Source organism: Vigna angularis, chromosome 1, assembly GCF_016808095.1.
Source record: "Vigna angularis cultivar LongXiaoDou No.4 chromosome 1, ASM1680809v1, whole genome shotgun sequence".
Taxonomy (NCBI): domain Eukaryota; kingdom Viridiplantae; phylum Streptophyta; class Magnoliopsida; order Fabales; family Fabaceae; genus Vigna; species Vigna angularis.
Window position 1 is genome coordinate 61,472,913 of NC_068970.1, and position 24,593 is coordinate 61,497,505.

General features: G+C 34.7%; 3 protein-coding genes and 1 non-coding gene across 11 annotated transcripts; 1 reads left to right on the forward strand and 3 right to left on the reverse strand.

Moving 5' to 3' along the window:
• Window positions 1–2,732: 2,732 nt before the first annotated feature.
• Window positions 2,733–7,175, forward strand: LOC108347700 (uncharacterized). Of its 4 annotated transcripts, none has more exons than XM_017587101.2 (3): window positions 2,733–3,186; window positions 3,269–3,338; window positions 3,976–7,175. In XM_017587101.2, the coding sequence occupies exon 3, from the start codon at window positions 4,061–4,063 to the stop codon at window positions 7,043–7,045; it is 2,985 nt and encodes a 994-aa protein (XP_017442590.1). In that variant the 5' UTR covers window positions 2,733–3,186; window positions 3,269–3,338; window positions 3,976–4,060; the 3' UTR covers window positions 7,046–7,175. The 4 variants fall into 4 exon arrangements, with proteins under 4 accessions (XP_017442590.1, XP_017442592.1, XP_017442594.1 ...); XM_017587103.2 differs by having other exon boundaries at window positions 2,733–3,170; XM_017587105.2 differs by having other exon boundaries at window positions 2,733–3,011.
• A 1,054-nt stretch (window positions 7,176–8,229) lies between these two features.
• On the reverse strand, window positions 8,230–8,301 carry TRNAT-UGU (transfer RNA threonine (anticodon UGU)). Its single transcript has one exon. It is a non-coding gene; the product is annotated as a tRNA-Thr (tRNA).
• A 961-nt stretch (window positions 8,302–9,262) lies between these two features.
• Window positions 9,263–12,185, reverse strand: LOC108346904 (ubiquitin-conjugating enzyme E2 5). 3 transcript variants are annotated; one of them, XM_052878939.1, is made up of 6 exons: window positions 11,983–12,185; window positions 11,780–11,859; window positions 11,324–11,438; window positions 11,118–11,170; window positions 10,876–11,004; window positions 9,263–9,661 (listed from the first exon to the last, which is right to left on the reverse strand). In XM_052878939.1, exons 1-6 carry the CDS (start codon window positions 12,024–12,026, stop codon window positions 9,576–9,578), a joined length of 507 nt encoding a protein of 168 aa, XP_052734899.1. In that variant the 5' UTR covers window positions 12,027–12,185; the 3' UTR covers window positions 9,263–9,575. The 3 variants fall into 3 exon arrangements, with proteins under 3 accessions (XP_052734899.1, XP_017441455.1, XP_052734892.1); XM_017585966.2 differs by having other exon boundaries at window positions 9,263–9,650; window positions 11,983–12,182; XM_052878932.1 differs by having other exon boundaries at window positions 9,263–9,650; window positions 11,780–11,867; window positions 11,983–12,180.
• A 2,888-nt stretch (window positions 12,186–15,073) lies between these two features.
• On the reverse strand, window positions 15,074–21,128 carry LOC108347661 (AT-rich interactive domain-containing protein 2). 3 transcript variants are annotated; one of them, XM_017587052.2, is made up of 4 exons: window positions 21,042–21,128; window positions 20,794–20,886; window positions 19,583–20,664; window positions 15,074–16,221 (listed from the first exon to the last, which is right to left on the reverse strand). In XM_017587052.2, exons 3-4 carry the CDS (start codon window positions 20,546–20,548, stop codon window positions 15,334–15,336), a joined length of 1,854 nt encoding a protein of 617 aa, XP_017442541.1. In that variant the 5' UTR covers window positions 20,549–20,664; window positions 20,794–20,886; window positions 21,042–21,128; the 3' UTR covers window positions 15,074–15,333. The 3 variants fall into 3 exon arrangements, with proteins under 3 accessions (XP_017442541.1, XP_052736550.1, XP_052736554.1); XM_052880590.1 differs by having other exon boundaries at window positions 20,947–21,048; XM_052880594.1 differs by having other exon boundaries at window positions 19,583–20,886.
• Between the last annotated feature and the right edge of the window lie 3,465 nt (window positions 21,129–24,593).

A 24,593-nucleotide genomic window follows, 5' to 3' on the forward strand; every position in this document is an offset into this window, starting at 1 on the left:
GAGGAATACAGTGAATTAAGAACAATGACATATTTTAAATTTTGAAAACACTAAAATTTTGCATATAAAAGAACATTAACATAGAAAATCCAAACTCGGAATACCTAATAAAAAGAAAGGCTAAGGGCAACTTAATTTGTTGTCATATATATATATATATATATATATATATAGACACACACGCACGAGTGTGATTTATTTTAAAAAATTCTTATATTTTATATTTGATTATCTCTATCTTTTATCACTTATAATGTATCCATGTGAATTTAACATATATTTTCAAACCAAAAAAACAATTCATTTTTATGGGTTATGATTGTTAGCACGTCTGTTCTTAACTCATTTTTACCATTTTGATGTCATTTTCAATCTAACAAAGTCCTTTTAGTCAGTGTGTTGATACTTTTCCAGGATATGACTCAATTCTTAAAAAGATCTTTGAGTACTTATTAAAGAAGTTCATAGAGAAAACATTACTACCATTTTAAATAGAGGTTTTTAAGATAAAAGGACCATAATCAAATATGATACATTATTAGATAGTAGTGGACCAATACTTAAGTTTGGACCTGTCTTTTTATGACACATTCAAAACATTAACCATTTATTTTTAAATTTAAAACGTCGAATAATTATTACTCAGAGATTGACTGGTACCTAACAAATTTTTCCCTTGTGAAACTCATAACAAAACAAATGCTAGAGTTCCTTGTAAGTGTTACACTACAAAAAATATTAATATTACCGACGGATTTTTACCGACGGATCAATATCCGTCGATATATCTTAATTTCCGACGGAATTACCGACGGTATTTTTATGTGCATTACCGACGGATTTACCGAAGGCTTTCCGCCGTCGGTAAGTGACATGCGCATTACCGACGGATTTACCGAAGGCTTTTGGCCGTCGGTAAAAAGAGCGGGATTTTTCCCGCCCATTATTTCGTGGATGACATTACCGACGGATTTACCGAAGGCTTTTGGCCGTCGGTAAAAAATCAGAATTTTTCGAAACCAGCTTCGCATCCAGTGCCAATATATGTGGGTAAAAGAAGTATTTCTCCTCTCATTTCAATCAGTAAAGAAATCTCCACCGTCACTGCTCTCCACCGTCACTGCCCTCCACTGCCGCTGCCCTCCACCACCGTTGCCCTCCACCACCGCTGCTCTCCACCATCGCTGCTCTCCACCACCGCTGCTTTCCACCGCTGCTCTCCATCATCGTTGCTCTCCACCGTCACTGCCCTCCCGCCGCTGCTCTCCCGCCGCTGCCCTCAACCACCGCTTCCCTCCACCACCGCTGTCCTCTACCACCGTTCTCTCCACCACCGCTGCCCTCTACCACCGTTCTTTCCACCACATTGAAACGATTAGAAACATTTATCTTACAAATCTGAGAATTGCAGAAAAACTCTCCATGATTCATTATAATTTTAACTATTGAAAATAAATTGGTTGTTTGATACTTTGGAAACTAGTTTGTTACTCGCGTGATGCCGTTTTGGTGGTGGAGTTCGTGGAAATGGAAAAAAAATTTACACAGCGACGAAGGAAGAGGAAGAAGATGAACCAGGTCGCGACATTTACCGACGGATTTACCGACGGCCAAAAGCCTTCGGTAATTACCGACGGCCAAAAATCCGTCGGTAAAGTTTACCGACAACGTTTTTACCGACGGTATTTTGGCCGTCGGTAAGCCGTCGGTAAATGCTAATTACCGACGGATTTTATACATTACCGACGAATTATGACCGTCGGTAATTTCAATCATTCTTGTAGTGTTAGAACATATTAAGTAGTTTTCTTTTAACCTTTTCAAAAAGATGATAACTTTATTTATAATGTTAAATATTTATCATGATATTCCTATAGAAATAGACAATAAGTACAGAAAATTAAAATTGTTTACTATATTTTTATATTTATAACATTTTATAGTGTGTTTTTAACTTTTGTCTATGTTAAACAAAAACCTTATAATTTTTGTCAAATTGAACAAAAATTGAACAAAACTCCACTGAAAAGATACAATATATATGTATTGAGTTTAACTAGAATTTGACATAATTTTTTATCTAATATTTTAAAATAACGAATTAATGAATTTTTAATTTTATATAATATTTTATTTTTTCATTTTTATCTAATATAAAATTCTAATAATATGATGGATTTTGTATACAATATATAAGACTATCGAGAAAATTATGTAACTGTAAAATTGTGGTGACAAATTTCATAACCCATATACATACATGTATATAATGTATGTTTTATGACAACTTTAAAGAAAAGAAAATGGGGGAAAACCTTATCTTGAATCCTATTAACAACATAGTACGCGTGAAAAGACAACCTTGATTTATATTATCATTAAAAGGTTTCTTTTAAGAAGAAAAAAAAAAATGGAGATGCAATGCATCACAAGATGAATTGGGTATGGTGTAAGATCAGTGAGGGAAGAATGTAACTTCAGTCTCCGTCACAAATTTCACTACCAATCTCTTGTGATACTTTCCATTCTGAATTGAGGGATTTAAGAATCAACCATAAAACGATTCCTTAAGTTAGAATTTCAACACGTCACAAAACCCAGCAAAGTACAAAAGACCACGTTTGTTCTGGATTATCTTAATCAAAGCTAACTTTAAAAGCATCCACCGAAAAACACAAATATATATATATATATATATAAAAAAGAACAAACCAAAACCAAGAAGAGCTTAAAAAATGCGAATCCAAATGCCGAAATCATAGTAGGCATCTGCAAGATTTAACAGTAGTATAAATGGGCGTGGAGCCTACTTCGATTCCACCACACCCAAGTCAGATCCATAGCATTCTTCACTCTTGACACCCCATTCTGAACCTTGCAGGCTCAATAAAAACGCTACTGTAGCCAAAGATTCACAAGTCAAACCACTGTCACACAACCCACATCCAAAGATAACACTCCTTGTAAGGACTTAGCCGCAGTTTCTGCACCCATCAATACCTGCTGATAAAGTTGCCGCTTTTTGCCTTCATTTCTTTCAGTTTATCTCCTTTTCATCTCTTTCTCAAATGGGTGTCTGAGTCTGACACCATAGTTTCTTTCTCACTTCACTCATTACCAATTACTCAGCTATATGTTTTCTTCCTTTTTTTGGCTTCTCTTGTAATGATGTGTGTTTTAATTATCGTAAGTTTGCTTCAGTTTTATCTTCTTACTCCTACAGTGCTTGGAAATTTGAATGCTTGGATCGTTTTGTTGACCTTTGCAGAGAAAAGAGATTGGTTGGTTTGGAAGGGAAACAGTGAATGTATGACACGGTGTTTCAGTTTCTCTGCCTAGTAAGTATTCAGATCTGAACCACATGAATGTAGTTTTGTCAATTAATTATTTTGATAGCTGGATGTCGTTGTGTTTTAATTTATTTTTCTTCTCAATGATTCTTCCTTCCCTTGTTTTTAAATTTGGTTGGTGAATTACTAAACAACGAATTATGAGTTTTCTTCAAGTGAGTTGAGTTTTTGCATTTCTGATTTTGGATCCTATTGTATGTGTAACAACAGCAATAAATGTCCCAAATTGGTGCTACTTTTCCTTACCTGTTCAGGGTCAACATCATTTTTGTAAAGTAAATATTCTTTTTAGGTTGACCATCATGCTTCCTACCACTGGTAATTACTGTTTGTGATTTGACCAATTTATCTTTTTTTTTTCCTTTTTGGAAATTTTGAGATCTATAGAAGTGTAACATAGATGATGGTGGGACGGTTAACTTTTTCTTAAAAGTCTCGGACTTTGTCTGCCCTTCACCCTTTCTTTACTTTGTTCTTTTATATTACTAATTTCTGCTTTGTAGCACCAGAAGCATACAGTGCAGAACATTCATTTTTGCTTTTTTCTGCAATATTGGAACACTGAATGATTGTAAATTTAGAATGCAGCTTCTGACTGATTAACTCTTTTCCTCAAACTTCACAGTTCATCTTCCAACAATTTTTATGTGCACGGGACATGGTGTCTTCCATAATCGGAAAACATTCACAAACCATCTGTAACATCAAGGATGGATATCCAAGAAGAGAGCTCCACCACAGTTGGACCCTTGACAACACCAAGTTTAAGGAACATGTCATCCTCATCTTCAGCTTTTTTTTCAGCTAATCAGTCACCATTTTTCTCTCCAAGATCATCATCGTGCCAATTATCAGAGTCTTTGCAACCCGATGCTCCCAGTGACAGAATTCATCTAGATGTTGCTGCCCCCAGTAGCAGTTCAGGGATTCCAGAACCGATGTCTCTAGTGAATGTTGGATGCACCTTCTCTGAAGTGGCTGCATCTCCAGCGGGCTGTAATGCAGGTGATTTACAGAAACTTGACCGCATATCTTCCTCAGTGGGCATCTCTAGTTGCACTGTGTCAGGTCACTTCCATCCCTATGATGATAATTATTCTGGACAGAAAGACAAGAGAAGTAAGAAAGGCAGAAACAAAAGAATATCTTCAACAGCAGGTTCTAGATCAGTTTCTTCTTATAGATTAAAGAGTTGTGATGTCTATATAGGATTACATGGTCGTAAACCTCCTCTAATAAGATTTGCCAATTGGCTGCGTGTCGAGTTGGAAATTCAAGGCATAAGTTGTTTTGTATCAGATAGAGCTGGATATAGGAACTCTTGTAAGCTAAGCATTGCAGAAAAAGCTATGAACGTGGCTTCTTATGGGATAGTAATTATAACAAGGAAGTCTTTCAAGAATCCGTACACAATTGAGGAACTGCAATTTTTCTCTGGCAAGAAGAACTTGGTCCCTATATATTTTGATCTGAGTCCAGCTGATTGTCTTGTGAGGGATATAATTGAGAAGAGGGGTGAGCTGTGGGAAAAACATGGAGGGGAGCTTTGGCTTTTGTATGGAGGGTTGGAGCAGGAGTGGAAAGATGTTGTTCATGGCCTCTCACGTGTTGAAGAACGGAAGCTGGAAGCTCAGGATGGAAACTGGAGAGATTGCATACTTAGGACTGTCACATTATTAGCAATGAAGTTAGGAAGAAGAAGTGCTGCTGAGCATTTAACAAAATGGAGGGAGAAAGTGAAAGAAGAGGAGTTACCTTTCACTCGGAATGAGAACTTCATTGGTAGGAAGAAAGAGCTTTCTCAACTGGAGTTTATGCTTTTTGGGGATGTTACTGGAGATTCAAGGCAAGACTATATTGATCTTAAGGCCAGACCCAAAAGAAGGCATTTGACTATTTGTCGCAGCAAGAGTAATGTGCAAGAGGAAAGGCATGTGGGAAATGGAAGCAGGGAGGAAAAAACACCAGTTCTGTGGAAGGAGTCAGAAAAAGAGATTGAAATGCAAAACATTGAGTTTTCTCACAGGCGATCAAGGCTCAAACGAGGTGGAAAGTATACTAGGCGGAAAAAAGGAATGAGGATATTATATGGGAAAGGCATTGCCTGCATATCAGGAGATTCAGGAATTGGTAAAACAGAACTTATTCTTGAGTTTGCTTACAGGTTTCACCAGAGATACAAGATGGTGCTATGGATAGGAGGGGAGAGCAGGTATATTAGGCAAAACTATCTTAACCTCAGGTCCTTTTTAGAAGTTGATGCGAGTGTTGAGAATAGTTTGGAGAAAACTAGGATAAAAGGATTTGAAGAACAGGAAGAAGCCGCTGTTTCTGGAATTCGCAAAGAGCTAATGCGAAACATTCCATATCTTGTGATCATTGATAATTTGGAAAGCGAAAAGGATTGGTGGGATCACAAACTTGTGATGGATCTTCTCCCTCGTTTTGGTGGAGAGACCCATGTAATTATATCAACTTGCCTTCCTCGTGTGATGAACTTGGAACCTCTGAAGCTTTCATACTTGTCTGGAGTTGAGGCAATGTCTCTAATGCTGGGAAGTGGCAAGGAGTATCCAGTTGCAGAGGTTGATGCTCTTAGAACAATTGAGGAAAAGCTTGGAAGGTTGACTTTAGGCCTGGCCATTGTCAGTGGAATTTTGTCTGAGTTACCTATAACACCAAGCAGGCTCTTAGATACCATAAACAGAATGCCCTTGAAGGACATGTCTTGGTGTAATAAAAAAGCTCACTCATTCCGGCAGAACACTTTCCTCCTGCAACTCCTTGATGTTTGTTTCTCAATATTTGATCATGCAGACGGCGCGAGGAGCTTGGCAACCAGAATGGTACTGGTAAGCGGATGGTTTGCACCTTGTGCAGTTTCAGTTTCCTTATTGGCACTTGCTGCTCAGAAGATACCAGAAAAGCAAAAGGGGACTTGTTTCTGGAGAAAATTACTGCAATCCTTAACATGTGGGTTCACATCCTCACACACCAAAAAATCAGAACTAGAAGCATGTTCTCTGCTGCTAAGATTCAATATTGCAAGGAGTAGTACTAAGCAAGGACATATACATTTCAATGAAATGATCAAACTATATGCTCGGAAGAGAGAAGTTACCGGGTCTGCACAAGCAATGGTTCAGGCTGTTATGAATCAAGGGTCAATATCTGAAAGCATAGAGCATTTATGGGCTGCATGTTTTCTGCTATTTGCATTTGGTCACAATCCTGCGGCTGTTGAAGTAGAGGTTTCAGAGCTGTTATGTCTTGTTAAAAAGGTGCTTCTGCCTCTTGCAATTCACACTTTCATTACCTACTCCAGATGCAGTGCTGCTCTAGAGCTTCTGCACCTTTGCACCAATGCATTGGAGGCTGCAGACCAAGCATTGGTTACCCCAGTTGACAAGTGGTTCGACAAATCACTGTGCTGGAGGTCCATCCAGACTAATGCTCAGTTGAATCCTTGCCTTTGGCAAGAGTTGGCTCTGTGTAGAGCCACTGTGCTTGAGACCAGGGGCAAGCTAATGCTCAGAGGTGCACAATTTGACATAGGGGATGATCTAATCAGGAAGGCTGTTTTCATCAGGACTTCAATCTGTGGTGAAGATCATCCAGATACCATATCTGCTCGTGAAACATTAAGCAAACTCACTAGACTAATTGCAAATGTCCAAATTCGAGCTTCCGCATAAACTTTATTCTGCATCTTGTAAGCAAACTCTAGAATCATACACTAGATTTTTAGAATAAAACTACTTCTGTATACTCTTTCATCGTACTTTCTACAGCATATTTTAAAAGTCTAATACGAGATACAATTTCATTTAAGAATTATTCCTCCTTATTCACTTGGTTTTTTCTTCACATCTTTAGATTGCATCTCCACCTCACATCTTTAGATTGCATCTCCACTCGGTGTTAAGAAGTGGACTTAACTCTAACTCAACACCATAAAATTGGTTTATAAGACGAGGTTTGCACTCACTTGTATAAGTAGTTTAAATTGGTGTTATTTGTAATCGATATAACTTCCAACACTTGGTTAATTACCCTTCTGGAGATACTTTTGCAAACTAATTTTCCTTTTCCCACTGTTGCGTTGCACTAATGCCACACTTGATTAGTTGTGTTTGTGTTGTAAAAGTCTTAGCTTGAGCCATCAATAAGCAGCTTCTGCCAGTAGAAGGAGTTTCTCAGCATTTCACTTTTTATCACCTGCACGATCTCAACAAATTTCACAATGTGTTGTGTAATTTACTCTATAGTCTGTCTTTTTTTCAACAGTTCTGATGCAGCGTTTGCTACATATGATATCTTGCTTATTATTAACATTGTGGTCTTTGATTAGTCCCTATTGTTATTAAGTATAAATATAAATTTATTCTCTCAAATATAATCTGTTTTTAGTTATGCAGAAATATTTATTAATTTTAAATCTATTACATTTTCTAATCGTTGTGTTTCGGTTCTTAACTCTACTTAACTAGGATTAATTTAATGCAAAAAAATTAAATATTAATTAATTTAATAATATAATAAATAATTATTCAAATTAAGATAGTAAAGTTTTTTGGATACGTAATTTAATCAAGTAATACATGTCTTATTTGAAATAAAAAGATAGCTATATTTTATTTTTTCAACAAATAATTTACTTTTAACATTTTACATTTTTTTAATTTCAAAAATCATAATTTATTTCATATACTATCATATTTTTGGTATTATAATTTTGAATGATTGTAAAATATATTTTTTCTAGTATCTAATAAACAAATAAATATATTAAGATTGTATGTATTGTCACAAATTATTCTTTAGTGAGGATTCAAAACATATTTGAAAACAAAACCAAGAAAAATATATATATAAAAACTGCCCTCACGCAGGATCGAACTACGGACCTTCAGTTTACAAGACTGACGCTCTACCACTGAGCTATAAGGGCCAGCTGTTATTATATGCTTAATTTTGATTAACTATTACTTTACGTGCTTGACATGTGTATAAAAATAAATACCAACATGAAGTAAATGGAAAGTAGCGGACATAATAATAACTAGAGGGAGACATGAATTGATTAAATTAAGAAGGAATGAAATAAAATTAACTTTTATATAGATAAATGAAAAAATGAAAGCAAAAAGTAAAAAGATATTTTATTATTATATATATATATATATATATATATATATTAAGAAAATGAAAAATATATAATAAAAAAATTTCCAAAGGAAAAATGAGGAGTGGAGATTAAATTGAAAGAAAAATAAATTTCATACTTGAACTTTATCACATTATATTACTCTTTATTTATTACCTAAATGATTTATTTTTCATATAGCTTATTTGGTATTTCCTTAAAATTGGAACAGATATCAGGGTGACTTCAAAGTCAATAAATGACAAATTTAAATCAATTTTAACTAGCGTAAGCATGTAGATAGCTGTTGGTGTATATTTTAATATTAATATGGATTGAAACAGAATTAAATGTAGTGCATACATATTTGAATGCAGAATTCATGTCATTATTCTAAGCATTTATTTGAAATCAAAGTCTAAATTGAGATTCTTCAAATTCCAAATTAAAATACCAAACATTCATTGGTAGGATTGCAACGATAATTGTTAATTATTATTCTTTGTAACACAAAATTGTTTGAAATTATTGCTTGAATGCAGCTTGCATGTAAAAATATAAATATCAATTACTTTGAGACAAATTGTAACGTTCAAATATCTAAGTAAGTCTTAAGTGGAAAAATGTATTTCTTTGGGAATATATTGACGAATTTACATGTTAGTTTAGATATGTATATATACATTTTTTTTTATAGAATTTTTTATACTGTCCCTCTATTTTCGATCTTGGAACATCCTTAAATATTAAGAAACAAAGTTCAAGATCTCAGAAGCAATAGATGCATTCATAGCAGAAGCAGCTTAAACTTCAGAAATTGAATTTTCTAGTCACATAACTGAATACCTTAAACACCTAAATCATAAACCAATTTACACACAACCACCATGGAACAGATAGAAAGGTGTGTAGTTTTCCTTCAACCATAAGAACTTTGTCTCTTTAACCTATTCTTGGACTCGATATAAAATCATATGATATCATGTACAATCAAATAAGACAGGCATTATATGTAAAAATCTAAGGATCTGGTTGCCCGACAATGCCATCATCATCACTAGAGGCATAACCATCTTCACTCAGCTCATCCTCGCTAGAATCTTTCTCCTCTGCAGCTCCAATGTCTTCTGGCTTCGCATATTTCTCACAATATTCTGTTCATTGCCTCAAAAAATGAAAATTGTAAACAAAAGCACTTGCTTAGAATATAATAACATATTCACATATGGTAGACATTAAAATGTTTCCCTTGTCAGTCTTTAAACTACTGTCTCACATGAAATCATAGAATTAAATACACTGGAATATCTAGATTTCTGTGACCATGATACAATATCTAGATACTCACATAAGTGCGATTTTCTTCAATGATCAAAAAATGCCAAGGATGACAAAACAAATGGTATACCAATTTGACATACCAAATTAGAAAGTAAAGTTTAAAAGAATGACAAAACAAAAACATTGGTTCAACATTTTATAAGGAAATAATCACCATTTTTGTAATTTTTTTTCAGAATATTTATTATAATAAGCAATTATTTCTCGCTATACCAAACCTGGCCGGAGATATAGGATCTAAGATTCAATTGATACAAACAATAATAGAAGTTGTATGACAGTAAATTGGAAAGTACTTGCTTTGATCAGTAACTCAGCTTGAAAATGGTCGAGTATGTTAAATACTTTATATTAGCTCAGTTACAAGCAAACTATTCAACATTATACCATGAAATCATGAGGCCTATATTACCATTTGAGTATTGGAATTCAAAAACTCTTCTTTTACACACTCAATATACACTTTTTATTATCATTACAGAGTAGGATTGATCAATGCCAAAGCAAATATCAGAATAGGATGCAAGCAGGTAATGATACTAAGATGTTCAAATTCCCTAGAAGCAAAAAGAAAGAATGATGCCAAAGCTTCCAAACTGCAAGCTTTGATTAGCATATTAAAGATAAGTGACTAGCTGCTGGAATGCTCATTGGCAAGTGAGAACATATTCTAAAACTGTTGGGGAGCATTGACACTTGTGCTTTAAATCGAACAAATCCTTTGGCACAAAAGGAGATTTCAATTGTTGTACTTAATAATGATATTACTAAACATTTGCAATTGTTGTGGTAAGGATTTGTGTTCAATATCAGTTTGTGCAAAAAATGACAGATTCTTTTGTACAAACTTGAATCTTCAAAGCTTTTTATTAATAACTATTAACCACTTAATGATTTTTCACTCCAATTCAAATTCGATAAAAATAAAGATGCCTGTAGTTATTGTTAACAATAATGCAGGAACCCTCTTACTATTAACATGAATTACCTACGCATGACAGAAGCATTACAGATTTATACAACAGAAAGGATTACCACCTTTGACTCTTTGTTCATATGTAGCATGATCTCGGATCATCAAGGCAGCAGCATCACCATTTAATGGATCTGATGCATTGGGATACAGAAGAAGTTGAGGAAGAAACACCTCAAACACATTAACAAGGTCTGAAAAGAAATAAGGAAAATCACCAAATTTTAAGTAGTGGCAGTAACAAAGCAAGGCAGAATCAAATGCATAGCAAGTATGCATATAATAAAATTCTTGAAACATTGCTTACCAAACATGGGACTCCAAGTCTGGTTAATAACATCTAAGCATACAGAACCAGACCTAAGCATTAGAGGAAACTGTATAAATTAGCTACTGAGTTTTGCAATGTGTTTGTGCAACAGCCAATAGACTTTCCATTGAGTTCAGTGGTGCTGCTTAAATAAGATATAAACTATGATTTAATGAAGTTATGGTTGCAGTGGAACAACTTACAATTCATCAACATTAGGATGAAAAATTTTATTGACAAAGCCAATAGATGGAGACTTATAAGGATAAGCATCAGGTAGCTCCACCCTTACCTTCCACACACCAACCTCATACAGACCTGCACATGATTCCCATTAAAGTGAAAAAAAAAAAAACAGAGAAAAAAAAAACAACAATTCACTTCCACCTTTGAAGTTAAACATAGATCCTAGTGCAATTAATCCTCATTGAATAAAATAGCCAAACAATGAATCAACCACATTAGTCTAAGCTATTGACTGCTGATCCAAACACTTCACATTGAATTCAAAGACAGTCGGTGAAGGAAGAAATTTCAATTTCAATGGAGACAAAGTTGGGCCAAAAAAAAAAAGATAATCTCAATAATCAGAGGAGGAACTGAACAACAAAATAAAAAATAAAAAGTAAAATAACAACGCAAAGGATGCAAAAATTTACTATCTTTAGGTCCGTGGAATTCCACAAAGAATTCTTGCATGCCATCGTTGATCATCTCCACCTTGTAGTCCCTCATCATCCTGATGACCTGATCCATGTCAATCAAACACACCCCAAATGGAAAAAGACAAGAAATTTATGCAAAAAGAACAGTTTCTGAAATTAAAAGAAATAAAAATAAAAACTTTGAAAATATAACAGACAGTTTCATCAGGTCCATGTCCCTGCGTTTGCTAGGAGAAGACATTGTTTCTCTCTGCGTTTGACTCTTGTTGTTTGTGCGATTCTGCTGCTGCGAAGCTCTGTGGAATCAAAGGTACACATACAAGAAGAAAGGCTGAAACTGTTTACTTCATGTTCCACAAATAAAAAAAGGCTCAAACCCAAACAAACAAACAAAAAAAAACTGAAAGTTTGAGTTATTTGAAAGTAATGTGAAGAAAAACAAAAAAAAACACCGTATTGATTTTATATTTTGATAAATTACTGGTTTAAACTATATAATTCAATCAATTTTATTTTTCAAATCTCCACCCTTAAAAATATATTTTTAAACTTTTTTATACCTGACCTAAAATTTAAAATAGTATGGTTAAAAAAGAAGAATTAAGATGATATGTATATTACCTGAATGTACTCATTCTTAAGCATAAAGATCAAGATAATATAACTTGCACAACTATAAAAACTAATAATTAAACCTTATTAAAAAAATTATAAATCAATGACAACATTATAGAGATATCCTTTCAATGTGCTTATGAGGTAGGTGCCTACTTTATTGTGTGCATGAATGACAACATTCATGACACTTTTGAGCTTTATTTGAAGTTTTCTGACAATTTTGTTGACCATATATTCATATTAATACAAATTAAAAATAATAAAAGGTAAAGAAAAAGTACCTACACCAGTAAATATATAAGTGAGAAAGGATTATTAGTTAGCTATGATTATAATTTTTTTTTCATAATCTAGAAAAAAAATATGCACGGCGTGTCACTGTGTTCTATTAAAAAAAAATAGAAAAAACATATCATTCATAAAAAAATATTATTATAGTTTTATAATTTTTTTATTATAACTTTGTAAAGTGTTATTTTTTTAATATTAATTTGTTTTTCTTAACTAATTAAGTTAATTTAACATTTTGACTATCTTTAGTTTAGAATGAATTATAACGTCATTTTAACCAGATTCTTTATAATGGCATATTTTTGGATATTTTTTAGTGTTCATTAGTGAAGTTTAAAAAAAATTCTCTCTCTTAATTTCTTAACACTTAAGTATAAATACAAAGTTTTCTTCTTTCCTTTCTTCAATTGTTTGATATATGAAAATAATAATAATAAATACAGTTGAATTAAATATTAAAATGATTTAAACTAAAATGAAATTTCTTAAAAATTAAAATATTATTCAGAACATTCAAAGTTCATTAAAAATTAAAAAATAAAAATAAAATAAAAAATAGTTTAAAAAATTAATATTTTATATTATTTATTTCAAAGATGAAAGAAACATTAATACTTACAAATATAATTATAATAAAGTAATTCGTAGTTAATAATTATTTTAATTAGATTTAAAATATTAATTAATTAATTAAACTTTTGAAAATATTTATATATATATATATATATATATATATATATATATATATATTCAAGATTTTATTTAAATAGCTATCAATTTATATGCATTTAATTTATAATTTTAACTAATATTTTTTTGGTTTAATACATCATTTGATCCCTACTTTTAGTGGTTTGTTTCAAAGTAATATACTTTTTAAAAAAGTTCAGTAAGATCTCATATTTCATTAAAAAATGTTAGGTGCAAATGACACGTCGTCATCACCATCTCCAAACAAACCCTAATTTCTCTTCAAGAAACCCTAGCCGCCGCACCATCCAGCGCCGTCACTGCTATCTTCGCCGGCAACCGTCCTTTCCAACACATCACGCGCCACCACCAAAGCGTCTTCTCCCTTCTGTTGCACCTCCATCACCTTCGCATCTCACCTTCGTTCTCGCGCCACCACCCAACACAATCCCTTGCTATGCCGCGAGCACCAATCTTCACCGTTTTCACCCTCGCACCAGGCAAATCGTCGTCGCGCCAGCAGTACTGCCGTCCAATCTCCACCATAGAATCGTCCACCACTAACCACCAGCCAAATCGCCAGATCGCGAATCGCCACTCTTCTCCACCACCAATCGCGCCGCTGCTTGCCTCCACCTGCAACCACAATCAGACCTGCAAGCAAACCGTGAAGACCTAGGGTTTCTCACGTTCTCGTCGCATAGCTTTGGTGGTGGCGTGTGATGCGTTGGAGAGGACGACTGCCGGTGAGGATGGCGGTGACGGCGCTGGATGGTGCGACGGCTAGGGTTTCTTGGAGAGAAATTAGGGTTTGTATGGAGATGGCGATGATGACGTGGCAGAGATATTTTTTTTAAATTAAAAAATCATTTAAGTCCACCTATTAACGTGTGCCACGTGGACGTGCTTATGAGATGCCACAGTGACATTTGCAGAGTTATGCTTTTAACGGCGTGAGCGGAAAGGACCAGTTTTTAACAAGGGTCGAACTTTTTTAAAAGGTAGGATTACTTTGAACCAAACCCCTAAAAGTAGGGAACAAATCATGTATTAAACCTATTTTTTTATACACTTTTAATTTTTTTCAATATTTGCTAGGACTAATAATAACATGAATTGAGACAAATTACATTTCATATTAAAAATATAAATTGTAGTTCATAAGAATAATTATTTAAGAGAAGGCGAAAAACATGATTTTGTCTAATCCATAAAAGGAGAAAGTCATTATGGAGGTAGTTCTATTTCTTTTGAAAAGAAAAGACTCACTTGTTCTAACGAGACAACAAAACAAGGAAACAAGACCACGAAATACAAACCAAAAATGCACAATGAATAGCCAAAAGCAATCAAACACAAAATCATGTAGCCACCTATTTTTAGTCCTAAGGAAAAAAAAGAAAAAGTCCCCTTAGTTTTCTAACATTTTGTGTAAATTATAAGGAAAATTAGAGAAAAATAAATTCACATTCACCCATACTTCAAACAAAAGGTTGTTCCATTAGAAAAAAATGTCTCAAATAAAAAATATAATTTCAATTTACAAAATAATGACGCGAAATATAACATTGAAAACACTACCTCTGGCTAAACAAAACTGAGTTTACAGCATTAACAGTGCAGCCTCCCAGAAGCATCATGTTAAACTGGTATTCCAACCAACAAATACAATCATCTCCAACAAGATTAATATCGGTCTCAGCAAGTTCTTCATTATGAGTAGAAAAAATGACTCGAACACATGTCCGGATTTGCTTCCAAGTTCCAAAACTAAAAACTCCACAATCTGGTTCTTTTCTCTCAATCTACCTCCCTATAGTGTACAAAAAAATTGCTAGTATGAGAAATGCATTCACCAGTGATCATGGAGGAAGAGTTTTATACAAGTTTGTCTCATACAAGTCTGACTCAGGAAAAAAAACTTTCTCGAGCCACTACACTAATCTTGTCTAATCAAAATTAATGTACTGCTCGCTCAGAGAACACTCCACAAAATCATCATCACCAAGACCCTCGATAGCTTCCATTCCAAAACCTTTGCTCAAACAGCCAAACTCTACTTCATCATCGCTGTCAATATTCTCAGGGGTCACCCGGTTCTGATAGGTTCTTAGTTGAATGATAAACACATTGAAGTAATAGCTCACCAAGTGTCTTCTTGTCTTGTTTGGAAAGTATTTGAATCCATTGTTCCAAAAATATTTAATTTTAGAGGGAACATTTGATCTCATGATATCCTTAAATCTCTTTTCTTCTACAGTTGTCCATTGAAGTGAAACTTCCTCACCCATTCGATCAAATCCCCAATGGTAAAATTCAGAGCCCAATTCAAGCTTCAATTTCATCCTATTTTCAGCTATATGTAATCTAACACACACAACAGAACCTGGATAATCGCAGCTACACTTCTCTTGTCTTCCCCTTCCAAGATCTGTTTCAGTAGCAGGTTCTGTGTCATGTTTCAAAGACCATAGTCGTGTTCCCAGCCATTTAGAGTCACTATCAGAAGCTACACCAGTCCATTCAGGGATTTCAGCTTGAAAACGAGGACCTACAGATACTTGCTTTTTAATAGACTCTTCCCCAGATGATTCATCCATTGCCTTTGCAGTCAATACATCTTTAGTTTCAGTTGTTTTCTCATGAGGACAATTTTCTTCTGCCACCTTATTATGTGAACCTGCCAATGTATTTCCATTGTGAGAACATGGATTGCAGCAAGAGCATGACCGAGATTTAACAGACGAAGGCAGCCTTTCACTGCATCTCGATTTTCCTGTAGCACGGCAATCAAGGGCAACATGATCCTCGAACATGGCAGGTTGTATCTTCTGTTTCTGCAAAACGTATAATTAATTGAGCATACTATTTCCACATAGCCTGAAAAGGAATTTCTCACTAAGATCTTGTCTTCTAGCAGAAGCATGTGTTACTAATTTAATACCTAAGTAATATAAATTAGAGTGATTGCTTGAAGAGTTTAAGATTGATGTTATGAGAAATTATAAGAATTAGATGGGATCTCACTAGGAAATGTCAGTCACATGGATCAAATGCCATTATGTTGTATCATACATCATGTATATAGATGAACAAATGGTGGTGTGGCGCAACCTTATAGCAAAAGCCATGGCAGAAAAATTAAAGATATATAAGTGCAAACATCCGCTGTAGAAAAGTCTATTCAAACGGGGAGAGAAAAGAAGTACAAAATAATTAAAAAAATTAGGTGGTAGTACAAATATTAAAAAGGATAATTAAATATTAAACAAAAAAAAAGTAAAAAAGGAATACAGAATCAACAGAATAAAGGGTAATCAAAGAAAATAGAGTTCAAAACCAGAAATAAACAGAATAGAGAATAATTAAAAATAGAAACATAAATAAAATAATTAAGTATAACCAAGGAAACAGAATTGAAAAGGGTGGCAGTATAATACTAAAAAATAATAACTAAAAAGAAGTATAAATACTAAAAAGAATAGTTAAAGAAAAGAAAAATAATAATAATAATAAAATGGAGCAGAAAAATATTTAACAAGGAGAGCATAATATCATTTGACTTGAGCGAGATTTTGAGATCAAAGAAAATGTCACATGAGTGGAGGAGGAGGACTTTCTTTCCTATATATAAGAATAAAGGAGATATTCAGAATTGTATTTACCATAAAGGGATAAAACTTAAAGAGTCATTGATAGAAACCCACAACAAAAATAAAGAAAATAGAAGTATTTGTATTGAGAACAAGGAAATCAAAGGAAAATCCTCAGTACAATTTATGGTCGAGATGGACTTGAAGCTGGGCTTCTTACAAGACGAAAATAGAAATTAGAAGAACAGAAACTTAGTATCCAATTCTGAGAAGAACCAGCTCCTTACTTAGAGAACCCCCAGAACCCACTATGATGGCCTACTATAGAAGTTATTCATCTTCTACAAGATGGATGGAAATATACTGAAGCAAATGAAGACACATTACATACAGTTTTTAGTAACTTGGGAAAGGTATACATCAAAGTGTCAAGAGAAGTACTGGAGAAGGTTTTGGGAAAGAAAGGTGTTTACTGACTATGAATTATTATGGGATAGGGTAACTTTTAATGGGGCATTCTTAAAGCCACTAAGGACTTCCTGCTGAGTATAGATTCATATCATGATTCAACCTTGAGTCCTTGTATGTTTAATCTAGTATTGAATGTGCTTTCTCGGGATGCACAAAAGGTTAAATCTAAATGCATGTTTTTTGAAAATGAAGTTTTGGTTAAGGAATCAAGGGAAGAGGTTAACTCTAAACACGAGCTTTGGAGATAGACATTGGAATCTAAGGGTTTCTTCTTTCAGGTTAGATTATCTAGAATCAATATTATAAAATGATGATGGAAAAATTGTTAAAAGTTATCACACATAGGGTACAAACTGGGTGATTCAAATAGAAAAAGGTGTTGAAACTTACTTTTGACTGCAAATTACCTACCAAGCTCAAAAAGAAATATTATTGTACTACTATATGACAAGTTACATTCTATGGTACTGAATGTCACACTTTAAAGGGATAACAAGAGAGAGAAAAAATGAAAGAAACCGAACTGAGTTTATTATGATGAACATGAGATGAGACCACAAGCACGTAAAAAAGGACAAAATATAGAATGATTGTATATGAGATAGGTATGACATTTCATAACGCCTGCTATACATTTATAACCAGTTTATTTGACAGTAGACTGTAACTAGTAATTTAACCAAATCATCAAAGTATCAATAGCTTACAACCTGTCTGTAAGTTATTAAACATTTAAACAAAATAACCCATCAACAAATTAAAATCAGCATCATACAAGAAATAAACAGATTTGAAGGCTGCAACCTAACATCTATTAACCCAAAGAATGATACCAGTAGATAAAACATAGCAAGTATTAACGCATAACACAATAGGCACATTCAGAGCAAGAGGCTCACAAAAGTAAAATAGTCAGAAGAAACAAACTTTAATCAAGAAATTCAAAATGCCATCTATATAGAAGGTCAATGATTAACCCAGCCTTCCTTCATTATTTGTAATTTATTAAGAAAATATCCCTTTTATTGTAATGTGAACTCTGTATGTAAAAAACCGCCTATGGCAGTTGGCAAAAAATCCAGCATGCCATTCCTCCATGGCAGTCATTGTGCCACCATTTAACAGCATTAGTGTCTGTAAAGTTAAATGGGTTAAAAAATAATATAGGTTTACCCATTTATACTTGATTAAAAGTAAGCTTGCATATGGGAAAACTAAGCTTGTAAAACAGATTTGATTCAAAGTTGTGGATATGGGTAATGTGTGAAATCGACTTCCACATCATTAACGGCAAGTTCTTATAGCACATGGTCGACAGCATTGTAAGAATTGAAAAGTGGCTGGTGTATACAACCATATGAGAAAAAAGATCTATGTCATGATCTGAAATCATGATAACTGGATCACATGAAATGAAAGCATGCTTTCCATAATGCTAAAGCTTACTCTCTTTGGAGCAAACTCAATAACGCAATTAAAGTTCTTTAAGGAAACTTCATAACACAATCTTTTTTCTGACTTGATTAAAACTGAAAAAAAGTTAATCATTTAAAAATTTCAGCTCACATGAATGTTTATTTCTTTTCATAAGAATTGTTGAAAAATTAAAAGCATAAAAATAGTTGAATTGTGTGAATCATATGGGTGATACGAAATTACATATATTCGTTCATGTTTCGGAAGATACAAAATCAATTAAGATCTTTCTTGAGATACAAATAGATAGATAGCCAAAATGTATCTAATTGTAAAATTTGATTTGCGAATCACAAGATTCTGATAAAAATGATCAGAAGTATTAAGTTCATGCATATACATCATTTACAGATTTTCTAAAATTATCAATATGACTAGATCGACTCTAATGAGGTTGTGAGTCGAGTTTGTAAGGAGTTTATGCAACTTCACTTGCAAGCTAAGATTTGGTGGGTATGCACAGTTAATATAGGAAACAAACTAATGCAATGAGATCAAATAATTATTACCTTGGAAGAACTAAGCATGCTGTAATGCCTAACAGATAAAATAAAATGATAATCACACATTCAAGCAAAGGATGCTGATATGCTTCAGGATATGAAATGACAAGCAAAAATTCTATGGATAAGCTAATATTGAGCATTGAAGTTTATACCTGCAAAGAAGACAATCCACTGTTTGGTTCATGATTTCTTAGTGACAGAACCTCTCTTGCCTTAAGAAATTGACCAAAAAAGCCCCGGCCTTTATGCTCCTTCCACTTTGATGGTTTTGGTATCGGTCGAGTTAAAGGATCAAGAGGATGTTTTGCAATATTCTTCATCCAGTTTAGCATGCCGGAGAATGCATCCCGCTTGCGTTTGAGAAGGTTACATTCCTTGTCAGCACATTCTGCACCCAAGGTTGCAGGATTGTCCTTAATTCCATTACTGGATTTTTCATTATCGTCACCTTCAATGTGTTGGACATCCTCGGATTTATTATTTTGATCTTTGGTGTCCAATAGATTATTACCATTCTTGTGGTTAACCAAATCAGTGTTTTTCTTTTTTTTATTTGATTTTGACTTGAAAAGTTCATCATCGGCTTTCTTCTTTGGATTTAGACATAACAGGCCTTTGAACTCTTTCTCTATATCCAATGGCAACCACTCCAAACCCCAATCACACCCATTATTCCCATTTTTTAAAATCTTCTCTTCAAAAATTTTCTTCAGCCACCTTTCAAAATCATTCAGATACTTATCGTACACTAATTTCACTGGCGAGTAAACTTCAAGGTTCAAACCCAATCCCTTGGTCACGGAACCCCACAATCCATTTTTCGACACCTCAGCATATCCACCCCTTTCCTTCACAAGGGAGAAGAGTTTATACAAATCGAGCTGTTGTCCATCAACCAAAACCAGCAAAGGCCGAGCACCAGCTTGGGAACAATTATCCTTCAGATAAAGAGGGTAAAGTTGATAGAACAGGCATTTTTGTGTAAGTTTACCATGAGGAGCACCATTATCAACATGGCCATCTCCAGGACAACAACCATTTCCAGGAAATTCACCAGCTGTTTCAACTCCAAGGGAATCTAAAGAAGGCCCATTTGAGAATGTTGACCATTCTTCCATGAACTTCGATTCCCTACTTCAATGCTTGATATCTCAAGGCTAACAATCAAAGGTATGGAAAATACACAAAAACGATCCTAGGTTGCCATCTTCTAAGCTTTGATCACACAACCAGACTACAATTAACATAAGTATAAGCTTGTTAAGAGAGAGCAATTACAGAAACTGGTTATAAGTTGATCTGGACGCACAAAATCAGGAAAAATATGAGAATGGGTGTAACCATTTCTGGTTGACGGATTCACCTGGTGATCAAGTCTTTGGCTGGCTGTTGAGGGCATCCCATAATCATATGAAAGGCAAACGCGAGAGACAAGATCAAAGATGAAACCTGAAACCTGAGAATATGGAGCATTGATCAGTGGTAAAAAACTGGAGAAGCTGCAGAAGAAACCCACCATAGAAGGACGGAGCTTTGAGAAGCTGATGACAATGACCAAGGGGCAAAATAGAGAAATAAAAGGCCCCTCTTATCTCAGAGTGTTTGCCTTACCTTCCTCCTCTTTGAAATCTTGGAGAAACTTGTATATAAAATAACACATCTATCACAAATGCTAACATTAATATATCTAGGGTTTGTGAATTTTGTGGAGGCTCCGAGTCCAGTCTACTAAAATTATGTTAGAGTCGAGTTGGGTTTATCTTAACCCAACCCATTAAGATGAGTCCAGTCTGCTAAAATTATGTCAGAGTCGAGTTGGGTTTATCTGAACCCAACCCATTAAGATGAGTCCAGTCTACTAAAATTATGTCAGAGTCGAGTTGGGTTTATCTGAGTCCAACCCACTAAAATTATACCAGAATCGAGTTAAGTTTATTCGAATAATTCCCATTAAAATTATATTATAGTCGAGTATGTTTTGATAAATATTTATTAATTTAACGTGAGTTAGAGTCTTAATCTGACTCATTATTTGTATGGTTGAGTCAGACTTATTATTTATTATATTGAATTAAATGATCAGATTCATTATTTATTAGATTTGATTAAATATTAATTAATTTAAATACACATTGAGTTGAATATTTAGATGTGTTTGATTCATATTACTTGTAGCATAAAGTCTTAGTATAATTCATTATTTATTTGGTTGAGTCCAGACTAAGTATTTATTATAATGAGTCAGATTTATTACTTATTAAGTTATTGAATTGAGTATTGAAATTTTAATATTAATTTTTAATATCAACATATATTTTATAATTTATTGTTTTTTTTTCATATGAAAAAAGTCACACATAAAATACCATTTAAGATTTTTTTTAAAATTTTTATGTGGGTTGACTCATTATTTCTATGGTTGAGTCAGACTTATTATTTATTGGCTTAATACCAATTTTGATCCCAATTTTTGTCAGTTTTATTCAAAATTGTCCTTTTTTTTTTTTGTTCAATGTTGTCCTAAAGAATGTACTTTAGGTTCAATTTAGTCCTTTTTGCAGACGGCGTTTAAATCGTTAACGGTGCACTGTCCAGCTATGCAATAAATGACACATCACCCTTGACACATCATCATCATCTCCTACCTCCAGAAACCCTAATTTCCCCTACACAGAAACCCTAGCCACCACCTAACCCTAACCGTCGCCGCCACGGTCACGGGCAACCACCATCTTCGCACCTCCATCATCTTCTCCGTTCAGCAACCACCCAAAAACACCACCCATGGCCACCTACCAGTACCTTCATTGGCGCCACCCGTGCATCAAACAACAACCACCACGAAACCCATTATTGCGAATCAAATGAACTCAAAACGAAAAAAAACAAATTCATGGAAAAACAGAGAAGAACCCTCGTCCCCAATAAGAATAACCCTCATTCCAAGTTCAGAAATCCTAACATTCCCAATCTGAACCCTCATTCCCCACTTCGAAAAAGCCAAAACTCAAATCTGCAGGGAAGAACAAAATCCCTAACCACTCGCAAAATAGAGAAGAACCAAAAATTCCACAAATCAATTTTGAAACGAAAATCATATATTCTAATGTACAAAAACCAAATAACATAACAAAAACCCCCAAATTGAAACCCTCAATCGCGAGTCTTATTGTCGCGAAACCGCCTGAGAACGGTGGGCTTCTCACATCGCGACTACGTCGGAGATTGAACCTTCGCGGAGGCGCCGCCGCTACAACCCTCACTGCGCCGCGAGAAAGGAGTTTGCTCTCGTTTCTGCGAAACTCCGACAGACCCACTATGGTCAATTGGACCATCGCAAGCTCCGGTTTTCCTCTAGTGGCAGAGGCGTAAGGAAGCATTTCCCCCTTTCATTCAAAAACCCTAATTTTTTGGGTGGGAAAGGGGTTGCCACGTGGCAAGACAATCAGCAGTTAAATGACATGGCATTCACTTATTGCACAGTTGGACAGTGTGTCGTTAACGTTTAAACGCCATCTACAAAAAGGAATAAATTGAACATAAATTACATTCTTTAGGACAACATTGAACAGAAAAAAAATTAGGACCATTTTGAATAAAGCTGACAAAAGTTGGGACCAAAATTGGTATTAAGTCTTATTTATTATATTAAATTAAATGAATCAGATTCATTATTTATTAAATTTGATTAAATATAATTAATTTAAATACATATTGAGTTGAATATTTAAACGTGCTTGATTCATGTTACGTGTATAAGAGAGTTTCAATATAATTTATTATTGGTAAAATGTCTTCGGAGGTCCTTATTTCTATGGATTCGTATCAATTGGGTCCTCGTATTCTCAAAGTTCTCAATTGGGTCCCTGTTTTGGTAAAATTGACTCAATAAAGCCCTTGCCGTTAATTGTTGTGGATGGCGTTAACTTTCTTGCGAGGTGGCATGCTGAGGTATCTTTTATGTGTAACGTGGCACAGATGTTGTTACTACGTGGATATTTATAAAATTTTAAATTATAAAATTTAAGAAAATCAGATGTTCCTTGTCGTTGTTGTAATGGAAGAACAACAACCAACCCCACCCAAAACGACGACGTTGTTTTCCTCTCTTCCTCAACCTAAATCGTCGCTCTTTCAATCTCTTCCACAACCAAAATCGTCGTCTTCTCTTTTTCAATCTCTTTCTCAACCCAAATCATCGTCTTCTTCTCTCTTTCAATCTCTTTCTCCGCCCAAAAAACCTTCCCTCGCCACTTCCAGTGAAACCGCCAACCCTAAACCTAAGCCTCAAATCCCAGAACCACAACCCAAACACGTCGTGCAATTCACGCCCCCAATCATCCCTCTCCAAACCCTACCGAACTCCTCGACGACGACGACGACGAAGAAGAAGAAGAACGGGAGAGAAGAAAGAAAAGGTCACTGTCCTCCGCAAACCTCCTCGGTGAAATCCTTCCTTGCCAGTATTCCGACACCAAAGAACGTTGCCACTCTCGGTGTTCAAGCGATTTTCGGTTCTGGTTGGAGATCCATCATTGAAACCGAATCACCGGCACTGGAAACGACGTCGAATTCTGGCGGTACGAGCAGTCTAAGCGTGGTTCAGAGTGCAGGGGATTATAAAATTTAAGAAAATTCCTCTCAACGAGCAGAAGCGTCGCCGTCGACGTCGTCCTCGACAGCGTCTCCATGGCCACCACCCACCGCAAAACCCTCGAGAAGGCTGGGTTGTACTCATTTCTTTGATTTGGAATGAATGATTATGATCTGATTTTTTCTTCGCCTCAACTTTCCAATCTATCGAGCGATTCAGCCTTTTACTTTCCCATAGGGTTTCTTTGCCATATTTGGATTTTGATCATCTACTGGATTGAGTTTCTCTGCATTCAATTTCGATGCTGACTTCGTTGCATTCTTTTTCTCTATTTAATTTTGAGCATGTTTTTGTTTTACCACCTTCACTAAATGAATTTGGGTTTTATTTTATTTTTAATTTTAGATGCTGATCAAATAACTGTTTTTTTGTATGATGCACTCTACATTTCTGCAAGGGGGCGGTCATAGCGACGACAGTGAGAGGAGGGGACCGGTCATGTTATAGTTACCCATCTTCATCTTTCTCCTTTTCTTTTTTATTTTATTTTATCCGATCACGACCACTGT